Below are 17305 nucleotides of genomic sequence, written 5' to 3'. Positions count from 1 at the left end.
AAAATATGCCTTTCGGAATAGAAATATTATTTCTGTAATTTATGATGCATTAAAAAAATAAAATAAAGAAAAAATTTTAAAAATTCTTAGAAACGAAGTGAATTCAGGGTTCTCTCTTTATATTAATAAAAATGCTATGAAAAGTAAATCTTTTTTTCATGGGTAAAACACAAGTACTACAGGAAAATCCATAAGGCCCTCTCAGAGCAGTGTCTGTGCGAAAGTAGCGATTCACATTGGTTTTGAATCGCTGGAGATTACATCCATTTGCAAAAACGTTTTCAGGAAGTTTATTCCACATAAACGAAGGTCTCCAGATGAAAGAGTTCTTAAACAGTGGAGTTCGTGGTATACTGAGTTGAACCCCAAAGCGATGAGCAGCCACAGTCCATGGCGTATTTCTAATATGTACCGCTCTTGGTGAAATAAAATGTACCAAGTCATTTGAACATCTCCCGTGAAAGTATCTATAGAAGAGAGACAAATCTCCAACCCTTCTCCGATGTTCCAGGCTATCAAAGTTGCACGTGATGTTCGCGTCTCCAAATCAGGTGGATGGCTCTTTTCTGGATGGAATCCAGCAACTTCAGGGTATGTTTGGAGACAGAGCTCCTTACATGAAAACAATACTCCAAAGAAGGTCTGATCTGAGCTTTATAAAGCATCAAAAGTTGCTGAGGTATGTACAGTTTTCTGGTTCGGAACAGTGTTCCAATCTTTTGAGAAGCAGCCTTTGCAATTCCAGCGACATAATTGGGCCAAGACATATTGGTGTCCATTTTAACCCCCAACAAACTTATCGAAGCAGAAAGCGGAATTGTCTGACCTGACATTATTATATCCAGTTCGGAGTGAAAGCAAGTCTTCATGTATACACTTTAATTAATGAAATTTGATTCTAATGGCAATTCATTTGACATTGTTAAATTCTATTATTTCACCCACATTATTAATTTACGTAACAAGTCCGAAAAACGTTTGTTTGAAGGTGGTTGACAATGTTTCGTGGGATTTCATCAGTTCGGAATTCCATTGTCTAATATAATATAAATTGATTTTATAACCCTGAAAAAAAATCAAAAAGATTAACCGAAAATAACAATTTTATTGAACAAAAAACTGAAATTACAAAGAAATAACATACAACAACAAACAAACAAATAAAAATTGAAATATTAATAAAATCTGAAAAAGTTGAAAAAATTAAAAATATCATTAACAAAAAATGAAAAAGTAAAAATCAAAAGATTTCAAACCAAGTTAAGTCACAACGTTTCGATTGTTAGTATCCACAATCGTCTTCGGGTGATAACTGGACTTATTCCTCCGAGATTCTTCCCAGACTGTGCCTTCGGGCTCTGCAATACAAAGAAAAGTCTCGAAGAGAAACTAGGCATCATCAAAAACGACCTTCCGAGATCTGAGTATTTATAAGTCGTTCGAGTGCTTTCACCTATCCACTCTTCCCTCTTTCCGCTTCATTGGTTTTGGCGGGAGATGACCGTTTGGCGGGAGTTTGTCGTTTTTTGCTTGATAAGAGGTTTCCATATGTTACGTATCTCTACGCTCGCTTGACTAAATGCGTTGTTGGACAACATATATGCGGCTTCTTTGAATTTACTCCTAAACCAGTGTTCCTCTTCGTGGATGATCTCAGCTTGAACCCACTTGATGTTGTGTTGATGAGTCCAAACATGCTCTGCTATCCCGGATTTGCTGGTTTCTCCTCGCTGGGTGTGTTTCTTGTGCTCAGCAATGCGAACTTTCAATGGCCTCTTAGTTCCACCGATGTATGATTCTCCGCACTCGCAGGGTATCCGGTAAATGCAATTCTTGGAATCGCAGTCTGCGTTTGGTAGCCTGGTTTTCGTGAGGCTGCTACGGATAGTGTTTCCAGATCTGATGTTATACTTGGACTCAATCCGTCTTAGCCTTTCCGATAATCCTCTGATGTAGGGAAGTACAAGTACTGGTTGTGACGGCTTCTCTTCCTTGTGGAGTTCTTGCTGTCTTCTAGCTAAAGCCTGTTCTATCGTCACTTTGGAGTAACCATTCCGTTGAAGGTTATTTTTAGTGATGCCTAGTTCCTTTTCGAGACCTTCCTTTGTATTACAGAGCCCAAAAGCACGGTCCAGTAGAGTCTTGATGATTACTCTCTCAGTCAATTGATGGTTGTTGGATTTCTGGTTCAGATACTGTCCTGTGTGAGTGGGTTTTCGATATTCAGATGTTTCCCATTTAGTGTCGGTCCTCTTCACCAATACGTCTAAAAAAGGCAATTCGTTGTGCATTTTCTTCTCCATTATGAAAGTGATGGAAAGCCTTACGTTGTTGATGTACTTCAGGAAAGTGTCTAGTTCTGCATTCCCATGGTTCCATATTATGAAGGTGTCGTCTACGTATCTCAACCAGACTCGGAGCTTCTTCTGGGCTTCTTCAATGACCAAATTGTAAAGAGGCTTTCCACGTCGGAACTCAGTTGATCCTGCTCTTTAACTTCGATTTCCCCTAGTAGTTCAACGAAATGCCTTGAATTTTTCACAAAAGTATCTTTCAGGTCCCCATCTTCGGATAGCTTCTTCTGTATGATTTGAAGTGCTTCTTCGAAGTCCGAAAAATACTATTGAACTTATCGAACGTCGCTGGAAAGAGTGTAAAGAGCCACATCATTTGGAAAAATAAAAACTTTTTTTTTATTTTCTTTGTTGGTCCGGGTATTTCTGGGACCACCATCGTATATAAATTTATGATCGGGCATTCCTAAAGAATCATTTCGTAGAGGTATATTATTTTCAATTTGGTATTCTGTCTAAGCTTCTTCTGCATCATTTTTGATTAGCTCATTCCTAGTCATTAAAACTCTACATGTTAATTGAATATGTGTCAAATAGAGTTTCATGAAATTCAATAAAAGTGATTCTTTAGAAAGTCAGATTAACTAATTCTTAAAATTATCTAAACTGTATATGTTCAGAGTTGAAGTCCGGATTAGTATAAGTATCAAGAAATATACTTCGATCTGACACCCCTGTAAATTTTTGGTGATTAACAATAACTGCAAAAAATCTGTGTTTATATTTGTATTATGTAATCAGAATCAAGGTCGTTGACTACGCTTTGTGTTCTTGAATTTTCGACGTCACACATTTGAATCTGAGCAATAACAAGTCATTTCGAAACATTCCGTGTGCTATATACTACAATCTGTTCACTATTACCATCCAGTCTGAACTTGAAAATTGGAATATACAGGCTGTCGCAACAATACGCATCTGCTCGATATACATGTCGATAATGCCGACAGGAATGCACTTTTTTAATAATATCTTTTTAGTGCCACATTATCTATTATTTCAAAAAAATAGGAAGTGACAAAGATCTGAATTTTGTCTGGTAAAGTGACATAGAGAACAAAAGTAGAGTATACTGCTCTGATCATCATTTATTTTTATACAAAGAGCTTTAAATATTACTTTGAATTCCGCCCACTACGGGAATTTTCATATAATACAACCTATATATTAGTTGGTCTTTGTATTTTAATATACGATTGTTCCTATTTGAGTATAGGTTAGGTTAGGTGAGGTCCAAAGTGAATGGGTTTATTCCACCCTCCACCGCAACCCGCAAAGGTTTATTGTGGCTCACACCTATTCACACTCGACCAAATAAACCTTCTTAACGAGACCGATTAGTTTGTATGGTGAGTTGTCTTTCATATCAGATGGTAAGAGTATGGCTCTACCGAACTCTAAAAACCTGATTCGGTCCCTAGCGGGGCAAGCACAAAGTATGTGCTCTGCTGTTTCATAATTTTTGAAACAGAGGCGACACACACTGTCTTCCGACAGTCCGAGTCTCTGCATGTGATGATTTAAATAACAGTGACCTGTAAGAAGGCCAGTTAGACTTCGTAGTTCATCCCTACAGTAGTCCAACAACTGCTTGGTATCAAGCTTCGAAGGGTGAATAAACGTCTTGGAGTGAGTCAACCCTGGAAGATTCTGCCAGAAGTCCATAAATCTTCTTGCCAGTGTAATAACTGCCAGTGCGATAGTTAACGAAAAATATAATTTTATTCATAAAGATCGGGGTCGGTCGCTCGGTTTTTCGGTATCAATACTTTTTCAACAGAGTAAGCGTTGAATTTAAGTTATGATTGTTGAACCTTGACGGCATCATTATGTTTCTTTGTTGTAAGTTATAATACTGGGAACGAATAAAAATGCAAGCTATGAGTTTGCATTTCAGCTTCGTGGACAGGAAGTTCGGCCATATCTGAATAGGTGGGTCCGAAAATTTATTTAAAATGAAAACTGACTAATGACTTTTATGAAAAGAAGATTTAAGTCTTGAGTAGAAAGGGTTATGGAAAAATTCGGGAATATTAAACAAAGATCAGACCAATCAGGGGCGGTAAAAGGGAGGAGTGTTAGCGACAGTTTTTCGGACTTGGGAATACGAAGGAGTCGGTTAATTGGGACGGTGGCGATCGGACGACTGAAGGAGTCTTTTAATTGGGACGGTGGCGGTCGGACAACTGAGGGAGTCAGTTCAAAAAGTTACACGGTTCAGTTAGATTTCCAAAAGACCGGCACTCGTGAGTTCGGCACGAACTCTACAGCTTTTTTGGATCTGCCTTAATATTCAAAATTTGATGCGGAGAAATCTGCATCTGGTGACTGCCACTGCTAAATTGATAATAATAATAGATAAAACCATATATGAATAGAATACACATATATGGTCGGGTATTACACCATCCAGGTGTTTGACAAAGCCTAAAGCGACTCCAATGACAGGTTCTAATCCGATGAAGCTAAGCTGCTTAGAGCGCCCTCCTTTGCAAAGCAGTCAGCAGCCTCATTGCCTTCCAGGCCAGTATGGCCAGGAATCCAGACCAGAGACAATCTGTTAAGTCTCTCTATCAAGAAGAGTTGTTTTTGGCAATTTGCTACCAATTTAGACGTTGCTCGAAAGGAGCCAAGAGCTTCCAACGCCGCTTGACTGTCCGAGAATATTCTTATTGACTAGTATATGAGGTTGGATTCTTCTAATCTCTCCGCACACAATTCAATAGCGCAAATTTCCGTTTTAGTATAGCAAAATGTTATATTTTATTCTTAGCAGTTCTTCGATTTATTTGGGTTTATCAAATTATTTTTACACAGTTTCGAAAATACCTGTTGTCAATACCTGTTGTCAGGTATTTTCGAAAATGAAAGGAAATACAATAATTGCATTTGTAGCCATTGAAAATGTCACCTATTCTGTTCAATACATTTTCTGAAAACTCTTCATGAGGTCAGATCCCACGCGGTTAGCAAAAATCCCGTTGAAATGTCACACAAATTCCTGTTTTCATATGCTTCCGGTTTGTAACAACAATAAGATAACCCTTCGATATCTCTATCCCACAGAGATAAAAATCCATGATTTTAGGTCTGGCAATCTCAACGGCTCCTCTCGTACTTCTTCAAAAACAAATGTAACTGTGGAATGACACTGTTTTTTGGGGAAATCAGGTAAATTACGATTATTATTCATTATTTGGTTTCGTTTTCGGCAAGAAATTCTGTTCAGGATCTCGCAAAACTAATAATATTATAAAAAATCTCCCTCTATTGGATTGGTATAAATCATCAAGCAATAAAAATTCTATGTTTGAACCTAATCTGAGTCAGAGCAAGCAAACAAAAATACCCAACAGATACCTAAATGTTCTAATTATTTTAATATCTTTTTTACAAAAAAAGGATACGAGAATTGTTTCGAAAGTTTTACATATATTCCGTGGGCATACTTGAAGACTGGCTGTAAATCAAATCAACCAAAAGAACAATTCGTTCAGTCCAGTCTCGACTTATCTACACTGTAGATTGATGGACTGACACCTATCAGAAAACAACTATTTCCCTGGCTAATACCACGAAGGCTGTTGGATCATATATAACAAGTGTCAGTGGAGGAATCTTCACAGAAGAATTTCCTGCATATGCTGTTGGCGATACAACTGCTGGAATCGATGTTTAGTGCCTTGTTTACCAGATAGAGCGATGACAAATTTGTTATTTGTCGTTCGCTTCAGCTTGGTTAGAGTAGTGATACTCTAAAACGAAATCGTAATTCGTAATTTTTTGGCCAAAAATACCACCATAATCATTACTCAGCCACCGTGTTTACCAGATTTGACTCCCTGCGACTCTTTCCTGTTTTTCAAGATTGAAGAGACTAATGAAAGAACGCATTTTTGCGACGATTGTGGAGATTAAAACCAAATCTCTGTAAGAGCTCAAGGACATTCCAAAAAGAGCATATCACAACTGCTTTGAGGATTAGAAAAAATACACGAGTGTATCACATTTAGTCTAGTTCACATGTACTTTTTTTTGTAACAATTTTCAGCCTCTTTTTGGTGACATTTTTCAGCCCTGTCCAAAAATTACGACCAAGGTGTCATTCGATTCGTATTTTTGCCTAGAAAGTTTAAGGAAAGGTCCGAAAACGCGCCGATAAAAATTACAAAAGTTATAAACAATTAACTGAAAAAAATGGGGCTTTAGTTTTTTCTTAATATCTCGGAAAATTTTCAAAATTTTGGAAATTTGAAAAAAGATTTGTGAAAAGATCAATGAATTTGCGTAAAAAAAGTCCCGACTCCCGAAACTGTATCTCGATTATTTATAATTTTTAGAGAGCCCTGATAATAGAGCCAAAAGCGGGTAGTCTGGCTTCCGCGCGCCTTTCGTCACTTTGACATAAAAACAAAAAAAAATCATTTAAACATATTAAATGTCAATATTGAGGAATGAAAAAATTCATGTACTGTTGGGATTCATCAATAAACAATAATCCGCAGTTAAAAATTTTTTATCCCAATTTTAACGTTAATTATAAATTTGTTAATTAATAACTTTTTCTGAATTGAAAGTTAATATAAAAATCCCTATAATTATTAAACTAAAACCCTGGCATTTTTTTCCTTTGGTGAAGTTATCCTTAATAGGCAAAAAAATAGATTACCGTTGCCAAAATAAAAAAAATTGTTATTTTCTATTTTTTTATTAACAATTGAAAATTATAATTTTATAAAAAATACATTACAATTTTTTTTATTGTTTCAATGTCTCATGGCTAAAAACTAATTAATAATATTGTTTTTAATTTTTTACAGCTATTGAAAATTATAATTTTATAAAAACTACATTACAATTTTTTTATTTATTTATTATTGTTTCAATGTCTCATGGCTAAAAACTAATTATCAATTTTTTTCTGCATTATGTTAATTGAAAAAAATCATGATTTTTAGAAAAAAAATGGTTTCTTAAAAAAATTTCTTTTTTACTAAAAAATGCGTTTGTTAATAAACAATCGTTTTTTGCAACTCAATATTAAAATTAAGGAACCGTTTTTTTTTAATTTATTTATTTTTTATAAAACTTTTATTATTGTGATATTAAAAAAACCTTAGTTACTTTTATTATAGAACAAAGTATTGAAAAAAAATAATTAAAAAAAATAACTTGTTCATAACAAATTTTTTTTAAATAAACAATTTAAAAAATAATTGAAAAGAAGTTTTTTCAAAACCTTAAAGAATAATAGAATTTATGATTTTAAGTTGCAAAAAACGATTGTTAATTAACAAACGCATTTTTCAGCAACAAAGAAATTTTTTTAAGAACCATTTTTTTTTTAAAAATCATGATTTTTTTCCATTAACATAATGCAAAAAAAATTTCGAATTGCTTAAAAACAATGTATTTGTTTATAATAAATTTATTAACAATAGCTATAGCCATGAGACATTGAAACAATAAAAAATTTAAAAAAAATTGTAATGTATTTTTTTTTAATTATAATTTTCAATTATTAATAAAAAAATTGAAAATAACATTTTTTTTTATTTTGGCAACGGTAATCCATTTTTTTGCCTATTAAGGATAACTTCACCAAAGGAAAAAATGCCAGGATAATTATAGGGATTTTTATATTAACTTTCAATTCAGAAAAAGTGATTAGTTAACAAATTTATAATTAACGTTAAAATTGGGATAAAAATTTTTTGACTGCGGATTATTGTTTATTGATGTATCCCAACATTATAAGAATTTTTTCATTCCTCAATATTTACATTTGATATGTTTAAATATTTTTTTTTGTTTTTATGTCATAGTGACGAAAGGCGCGCGGAAGCCAGACTACCCGCTTTTGGCTCTATTTTCTATTTGATCTTTTCAAATCTTTTTTCAAATTTTCAAAATTTTGAAAATTTTCCGAGATATTAAGAAAAAACTAAAGCCCCATTTTTTTTCAGTTAATTGTTTATAACTTTTGTAATTTTTATCGGCGCGTTTTCGGACCTTTCCTTAAACTTTCTAGGCAAAAATACGAATCGAATGACACCTTGGTCATAATATTTGGACAGGGCTGAAAAATGTCACCAAAAAGAGCTAAATCGAGTACATGTGAACCAGACTAATTTAAAGGGGACAAAATATGAATTGATGATAAAATAAATATTTTTTGAGAAACATGAAAATTGATCTTATTTTTTGAGCAGGTAACGTATATTGAAATAAGCTCTCAGTGTATTGCAACCAAAATTATACAAAATTTCGGTATAACCTAGTTAGAAAAACACAGATCACTACAAGTAGGCTCGATTTTTGTCAAATTATTGACAGATACTCATCAGAAATGATAGAAAATTAATCAAGGAAAGACAAATTGAGTTTTCAGACGAATTCAAAAGTATTCTGATAAATGTGTTGAAACTGATGGTACTGGGGTTTTTGATGGGAGGGATGTTAATTTGTGATGATAATTTCATTGGGGTGGTTTTCTGAAATCTTTCCGAGTGGAATTCTTCAAAATGACAGGAATTGTAGGAAACGAGTGTTGCCAGTATTTGGATATAGCATTATTTGCAGAAAATTTCGTAGACAATATCATCCAGGAAGCTGAAAGTAAGTTATCGTATAATTAATGACAATTTTGAATATTTCAAATGTTATCTGAATAGTAGAATTTAAAAAATATTCTTTGGGCAAAAGAACATAAAAATGTTCACTGTGGTTCAACAACAAAAATTATAGGCAGACCATCTGATTTTCTATGCGCGTTTGTGATACATGGACTGTTCAGAAAATAGGATGAATTTTCAAATTTCGCGGGCTACCTACATTCGATTAGCGATTGTTTTGTGTTGGTACACTCGCCTCGAATATATGTTCACAGTTTCAGCTGTTCAGCATGTTTATTTTTTGAACAGACAGCGTATAATCTCATATGACTGCTCCTATACTTGCATTTTGAAGTCTACGGAAATAAAGATTATTATTGTTATTATTATTAAGGTACAATAACAACAGAGACTGGGCAAAAATCATTCAGCGTCGTATCTACAGAAAATTACGAATTCAGATCTTCAGTATATTCAGCGGAGTACTATACTTTCATCGACGAAAAGCGGGAATTTAGCTCTTGGCCGACCATTGAGAAGTTCACCATAAAATTAGGCGCAGCGAAAATAAACGAATATCTTTCCTCCTTTCCAGTTGTGGAGGAATGGTTGTATGCAATATATTTTCTCAGAACCAGGGAGGAAAGAGTTTCCAGTTTGCATGAGTACGAGGTAAAAGTTTTTAGAATAGATAAAACCTCGATAAAATACATTAATATTCAAGAAACCGATCTACAAAACTGCTTTAGTTAAAAGTCGAGATTTCGAGAAAAAATTCAAATTTGCAGTGAAAGTAGTTTTATTTCATATCATTCCCTGCGAGCCCCTGCTGAATTTTTGTAATTGAAAATATAAAAATTTCTCAGATTGAAGGTCATTTGTCACGGTTGAAGGTTATTCATATTGTACGGCATCGATTCCAAAATATTATTAGGTCATTCTTGCCCCCCAAATATGAGTTGCAGTCCTCGTGGTTCTGGTTCCCTTCCAGTGGAATAGCTTCATGAAGCAAGAGCCGAATCGATCCCCCTACGAAACCCTACTTTACTTGAAAGGATCGATCGCAGCTTGAGAAATGGTTCTTATGCAGATTATGTGAAACATGTTCTTCCTTACGTATCAGTAGAGAGGTGTCCTGAAAATGTTGAGAAGAAAATTGAATTAGATAATTCAGGAAACACTTGCTACATGAATAGCATTTTACAATTGTTGTTCATGACGAGAATGTTCCTACTTATTCACCAAACTCAAACACCTGTTCATGCAGTTGTAGTTTCGTAAGAATGTATCATCTTTCCCTCCAACCGATTTTCTGGAGTATTTGAAGTCCACTAGATACTCGTTAGGACAACAAAAGGATTGTTCTGAATTCTTGGGGTTCTTGTTGAATAGGTACTCTTCGTGGGCAAAACAATAGCAGAATCAATACTTCTGGCCACTCTGGATTGAATGATTCCATACAGTCTATCTTGCCTTGTGTTTGTGAATATTTTTCTGAAAAAATCCTCACTTGTTTACTTTGTAGTAAATGTTCAAGAGGTAGCAAAAACGTATGTGAATTTCTGGAACCTCATCTAGCATTTCGTAATATGACTAATAACCAGTCCGAGCAAAGCTTATTGTTAAATCAACTGAAAATGGAATTTTCAACAGGTGATGATCGACAGTATTGCCAAACATGCGCCAAACTAATTGACTGTTATAAGGAAACAAGTATAGCTGAGGCACTAGTCAATCTATTAATAACACTGATGATCTTCAAACAAAACTCAACTTCTGACGGAAGCACCAAACTCTTTTGAAGGTTCAAAATAGATGAACACTTCAATCTAGCAGACCACTATAATAATATTCATCCAGTCATTGTTCACTGTGGTTCTGGCATTGAATTTGGTCATTATAATGCCTTGGTCAAAGACGAAACAGACTGGTTTAAGTTTGACGATAGTCGTGTCACGAAGTGTTCTGGCAGATCCAGATCTTCAAATGATGTGGTGCTGCAGGTTTTTCCGGATTTTCCTGCAGCTGAAAAAGCAAATGCGCCACTGGAATCAATGAAGTCGTCTTGGAGCGCCAATTAATTTTTATATTAATATTTTATAATATTTAATAATTAAATAAATAAAATGTTATAATAAAAAAAAATAATGAAAATAAAACCGTATTTGATACCTTACGGATACCTTTGATTTGTTAACTGTCATGAGTGTTAATGACTGTTGTATTTAGTTTTAGTAGATAATTTTTGCCATTGCTAAAATCTCTTTTTTTATTTTCTGTATTCAGAATGGAGGAAATATTAATTCCATGAAAGTGTTTGCTTCACCCAAACATTGATTTAACGACTGCTAATTTTTATTCTTTGCTAATGTATCAAAGATTGGACCCACCCACCATTAGACTTCTCGTCAACCGACTACCATATTTTCAAGCACTTCGATAAGTATCTCATCGGTAGAACCTTCGCCAATCAGAACCAGGCAAATAAACGGCCTTCGTCGACTTCGTCGAATCCCGATCACCCAATATTACAGTTTGAAGAAGGGTCATGAAAACGGACAATGACTTTATAATGTTTTGTGTTTGTTTTCACTGAGGTTTAGTATTGGCTTTTATTCATAAAAGTCTCTTCTAAACCAGTAGATGGTGTATATAGTATCGCATTTTCAATAATGTTCAATAAATGTATGCTTGAGAAAGAATGGATTTCATTTTCCTGGAATCGACCGTTGAATTTGTAATTCCTTTCAGGCTATCTGGTCATTACCAACGCGATATTACCCAATCGCTCAGGCAACGGCAAGTGTGTTTTTTACAATTGAAGTTTCGAAGGTGTTACCAAAGAGATGCCCTGTTCAGGTATTTATAAACGTCTACTTTTCATAGAACCACGTTTCTTTTATCACCATTAGCAGTAGTAAAAATGTAATTACGCTTTCTTATCCGAAAATGAAGTTAAATATTGTAATGAATCTGAAGCCGGCCCTGACCGATGTCCCAGTCAGCAAATGCATGACGCATCGCGAAATACCGCGACTGTCCCTATGGACATGTCGAAAGAGTTGTGCTCACAAGTCAACAAAAAATGTATCGTACAGTTGAGCGGCGTTGCAAGCTCTTGGATCCTACCGAACAAGGTCTAAGTAGTAGCAAATTGCCAAAAACCACTGACTTCAATAGAAAGATTCAACAAATCGTTTTTGGTCTGGATGTATGGCCACACTGGTCTGGAAGGCAAGAATATTTAATGGCTTCTGGCAAATTCTTCCAGGATTGGCTCACTCCAATGCGTTCATTCACCCTTCGAAGCTTGAAATCAAACAGTTGTTTTATAAAGTAGGGATGAACTACGATGTCTTTCAGGCCTTCTTACAGGTCACTGTAATTTGAATCATCACATGCAGAGATTCGGACTGCCGGAAGAAAAAGTGTGTCGCCTCTGTTCGGTAAATGGTGAAACAGCAGAGCCTATACTTTGTGCTTCAGACTTAATCGGGTTTTCATAGTTCGATAGAGCCACACTCTTAAAATCTGACCTGAAAGACCACTCACCATACAAACTAATCGGCTTCGTTAAGAAGCTGTTGCAGAAGTTTTGTTGAGTGTGAATAGGTGTAAGCCACAATAAACCCATGCGCGTTGCGGTGGAGGGTCGAAAAGACCCACTTACTTTTGACCCAACCATCCCCAATTCCAGAATTGGGTCTTCTTTCTGAAATTAACTTTCATGTACATCCTAGAAGGATGTTTGCAATTGAATTCCATAAATACAAGTATGGTACGCATTACTCATTATCTAGATAGGTTTCCGATAGCTGTATACTAGATGGGCTAGGAAGTTCGTAAACAAACACACATATGGCACCACTAGGGATTCAGGTCCGGTGATAGTGCTGGCCATAGCAATACAATGAGGTGGAAGTTTTCACCAACAGCACCAGCAAACGGACGGACGGACGATAGGTAGAAGAATGGTGTCGAGGTACTATCGAGCTGTGAGGGAGCGATTTGGAAAAACGAGATCGGTTCTGCCGCCGATCATGGTTCTGCCGCCGATCATGATTCCGCCCCATAGCATTACTGTACCACCTCTGTATGTGTGTACTTCCTGGACGTGTCTCAAACGTTCATTATTTCCAGGTCGTCTCCACAGTCTTACTCGACGAGAATCTGGATGAAATCCAAATCTGGATTCGTCTGTAAACAAAACTGTGGCCCAATCATTTGCATCCCAGTTTTGATGTTCTTGACACCACTCTAATCTTCTACCGCGATTGACTCTCGACAAAGGTGGACATCTAAGTGACCTTCTGTTGTGGAGATCTGCTTCATGCAGTCGATTTCTGACAGTATCACGACCAATAGTTACCTGGTGCGTCTGCTGCAACACGTTAACCAACTCAGATGTTGTGATTGTCGGTTGTCTTCTTGCGGTTAAGACCAAAAATCGGTCTTGAACTACAGTTGTAGCGCGTCCTCGCCCTGGATGTTGTTCGTCTGGACTGCCAGTTTCATGGAAACGCCGCCACAATCGACTGATAACACTTTGGGAGACCCCCAAACGAAGAGCTACATCATTTTGTCGCATGCCACCTTGAAGAAGCCCTACAGCTCTATTCATCTCAGCCAATGGTAAGTGATGGCGTTCCATGTTGAAGCACAATATTTCCAGTTTAATTGCTGAGCAAGAACTGCATAGAATGTACAAACTCGACACTTTCAGATTATTCATTTTAGCCGAAAACCTACAGTTTGTAAAAAACTTGATAAAAGATTAGTTACCGTTTTTGCAGGATTTGTTCAACCCATAGAAATCTACAGGGTGGTCGAGAGTACCAAATTAAACGACCTCAAGCATTTATTTTTATGATATTTAGTATGTTATAAAAATATCCCTAGACTTTTCCGATGTGTGTAGATTAGTAGCAGTGTTAACTGCCTTGAATTTATACAATGTAGTTTTACTACTGGAGGTTACGCATTGTTGAATAAATAAATACATTATTCCCATTTTTCAGGTTACCTATCGTCTGGAAACGAATAGTACCGTCCATGAAGCTGAAATATCGAAATTCAATGAGAAATGGTTGATGTTTATCTTAGATGCAAAAATCAAATTTTTCCAAAAAGTGCATTATTAAAGTGAATCTTTTAAAATGTAGGGTTAAGGGCGAATATAGAATAGTATAAAAGATCGACACAACTATTTTCCTTAGAATGATTTCAGCTGCAAGAGCAATGTAAATGAAAGTCCATTGCTAGATTTCTTTCAGCTCGTCTACCAGGTGTTAATTATTTACAAGAGGTACCAATTCCACCGTTTTGAACAATTATTAGGCAGAAGTAGATAAGTTCGAATACGATTATAGCGTGTTATGACGAAAAGGAAAATAGTGACACTGATTAATGAAATCGGTGCAATATTTCCTAGGATACAATTTACATTATATGCTGATGATATATCACTGAATATTTCTAACAAATCTAACAACATCTTACAAAATGAATATGAATCTATATTAGAGTCTTTGATGAAGTGGTTCTGGTAAAATAAATTATCATTCAATCCAGGCAAAACAAATATTGTTAAATTTCAGACAGCACAATATCACAGTGAGGATTTCAAGATTGAACTATCTAGTCAAGAAATTGCAACCAGTGATACTGTGAAATTCCTGGGTATTGAACTAGATAAAAATCTTGAGTTCAAAACACATTGTGAATCATTAATATCTAACCTTAATTCATTCTATTACTTGATCTACAATTTAAAGACTATTCTAACTCGTGAACAGTTAATGAACTTCTACCATGCCCAGGTGGAATCTCGTTTGAGATATGGGATTCATTCACGTATAGTCAGTGAGCATACTTGAAGACTGGCTATAAATCAAATCATCTAAAAGAACAATTCGTTCAGGCCAGTCTCAACACCCTACACAGTAGGTTAATGGACTGACACCTATCAGAAAACAACTACTCCCCTGGCTAATACCACGAAGGGCGTTGGATTATATCCGACAGGTGTCAGTGCAGGATTCTTCACTGAAGTTATTCCTGCATATGCTGTTGGCGATACAACTGCCGCAATAGATTTTCAATTATTGGAACACACTTGCAGACCGGTTTCGGGCTGTTTGGCCACTCGTCAGTGCAAGGTAGTGTATATCATCAACATAAAGTCGATGATTTCCGATAATTGAAAATCGAATTCCGTCAGAGTATCATTCCTCGAACTAAGCTGAAGACTACAACAAACAACAGGTTTGTCGTCGCTCCATCTGCCTGTGAACGAGGTAACCAACTGCATATCCAAATTTGCCCAATTCCTCGTGACTATACGTGAAAGATTTCTTTCCTTCCAGTAAGAAATTGTACTAGGTAAATAGAATTTAAAAAATAACTCAAAATATTTTTATTGGACAAAGTTTTTTATACTGTGACAGAATTTTTGAGTAATTAATTCACCTCTTTGTAATATACATTCATTAGTTTGTTACTTTTATAGTTGTGTAGTATCTGTGACTATCCCTATACAATGTATGTTGTCAATTGAAGGAAATAAATGATTGATTGAGTTATATTTGAAAGAGAGAGGTTTGGAACTGAATTTCTTGGAATGCTTGAAAATCAATGGACGCAAGAATTTGAAATATTCACTGACTGAATAGAATTGAATAATTCCCCCTTATTAAATTTGTTTTCAGAGATTGTTAATTAGCTAGTAATCTCGAGTTATTCAAATTTGTTCATTAATGGTCAAACTAGTGATTAGTTTATACATAAACTCAGGTGAAATTATTAGTCATTGAGGATGAAAAATAGTCATAATTTACTAATTAGGTAAAATTTAGTTAGACTGAACCTGAACACCCCTGAAGTTGCTATTGTATACTGAAACACGTTTTATGGTTTTGTAAACTGTTCAGTGAAAATCTCAATTAAATATTGTTGTAAATTATGCCCGAAAAAAATTACCCCGGCCGCCACTGGTAACCATAAACCAAATGTGACGTACCTAAGAGCCCGCGGATGTACGATGATTTCCCGCCACTCTAGAAGCAGCGAGAATAAGTGTTTGTTGTATCCCAAGTGAAATAAAATTAATTTTGATTATTCTGTGTAGTCAAGTATTAGTCAACCCACCGGAAAAAACCTAAGAACATCATAGATTTCAATCCAGTTTTGGCCATTTCCATCACATATTTTTAGACAACAATTATTACATTTGGTAGCAAATAGAAGTGTGCACTCCTGCAAGTTTGATTTTTCATCTCAACTCATCATTGAGTTGTTTCAAAAGTTTTGCCCGTTTTAATGTCATGTTTTTGTAGCTCCATATCTCAGCAAATATTTATTCGGTTGTATCGTTGGTATATACTGATCGATAGAAAATTTTCTTTAGAAGATTCTCACATTTTTGTGTATGAAGATAAAGAAGTAGAGAGCGAAAACCTTTCCTTCTCAAATATTTCTTTAAATGTGAAATTACTGATCATTATTCAACTATTTTACAAATTATATGTTATAAACATTATTAACCAAGTATTAATCATTTGTGAATTATAGAAAGTTATACAAATTATTTGAAATTTTGAATTGAAATTAATTTTATCAGTTAGAAAATTTTGATAATTTTAATAATTTTATATAAAAAAATTCAAACTTATGTTGATGAGAATACTATTAGAATGAAAATTAGGGGGAAAATGGGATTGAAAGACGAGTGGAATGTTGAATTAGCTGTAGCAAATTTCAGAAATACCCTGAAAATAAATTTTTAGACAAAGGTACAAAACGTATAGAACTAAATTATTAATTTTAATAAAATCTACCAAAGTTCAGTATTATCAATTTGAAATTTGAATAGATAGTTAATTCTGGAGAACTATGGAATGCTGTAAAAATTATATTTAATGAGAAAAAAGACTCGTCAAAGAATCATATCAGAGTTAAAGATACCAACAGATTCAATTTTTGACCTTTATTTTAGTTGATTAAACTTACTGAAATCTTCAAGATCATTAAGAGAAAATATTCAAATTCTCTTTTAAACGACCAGAAAGGAGTTAGTCATTCACCTTCATTAAATTTGTTTTCATAAAATGTCAATAAGTAACCAAGATAGTGTCCTTCAAATGCGCAGTATCTGATATTTCTATCAACCACCAGATCATTGAAAACAGTGTGTTTTCTAAATTTTTAGGACTATACATTGACAACGGTCTCAAATTTAATGAACATGTCAAAAACCTGAATGAAAAATTGTCCTCTGGTTGTTACGTTGTAAAAATTGCTGCAAACGAACTAGGTTACACAATCGCAAAGTCAGTATAC

General features: G+C 34.9%; 1 protein-coding gene across 2 annotated transcripts; it reads left to right on the top strand.

The window, feature by feature from the left end:
• The first annotated feature begins 8675 nt into the window (after positions 1–8675).
• Positions 8676–14163, top strand: LOC111510589 (A-kinase anchor protein 14). 2 transcript variants are annotated; one of them, XM_074186144.1, is made up of 4 exons: positions 8679–8972; positions 9363–9640; positions 11720–11827; positions 13987–14163. In XM_074186144.1, exons 1-4 carry the CDS (start codon positions 8879–8881, stop codon positions 14107–14109), a joined length of 603 nt encoding a protein of 200 aa, XP_074042245.1. In that variant the 5' UTR covers positions 8679–8878; the 3' UTR covers positions 14110–14163. The 2 variants fall into 2 exon arrangements, with proteins under 2 accessions (XP_023022278.2, XP_074042245.1); XM_023166510.2 differs by lacking the exon at positions 11720–11827 and having other exon boundaries at positions 8676–8972.
• Positions 14164–17305: the final 3142 nt, after the last annotated feature.

This window comes from Leptinotarsa decemlineata, unplaced genomic scaffold (genome assembly GCF_025532065.1).
Source record: "Leptinotarsa decemlineata unplaced genomic scaffold, Ldec_3_MD MMD2_tig00078422_RagTag_RagTag, whole genome shotgun sequence".
Taxonomy (NCBI): domain Eukaryota; kingdom Metazoa; phylum Arthropoda; class Insecta; order Coleoptera; family Chrysomelidae; genus Leptinotarsa; species Leptinotarsa decemlineata.
The sequence above is the reverse complement of the archived record's forward strand: the minus strand, read 5'-3'. Positions and strand labels throughout refer to the sequence as shown.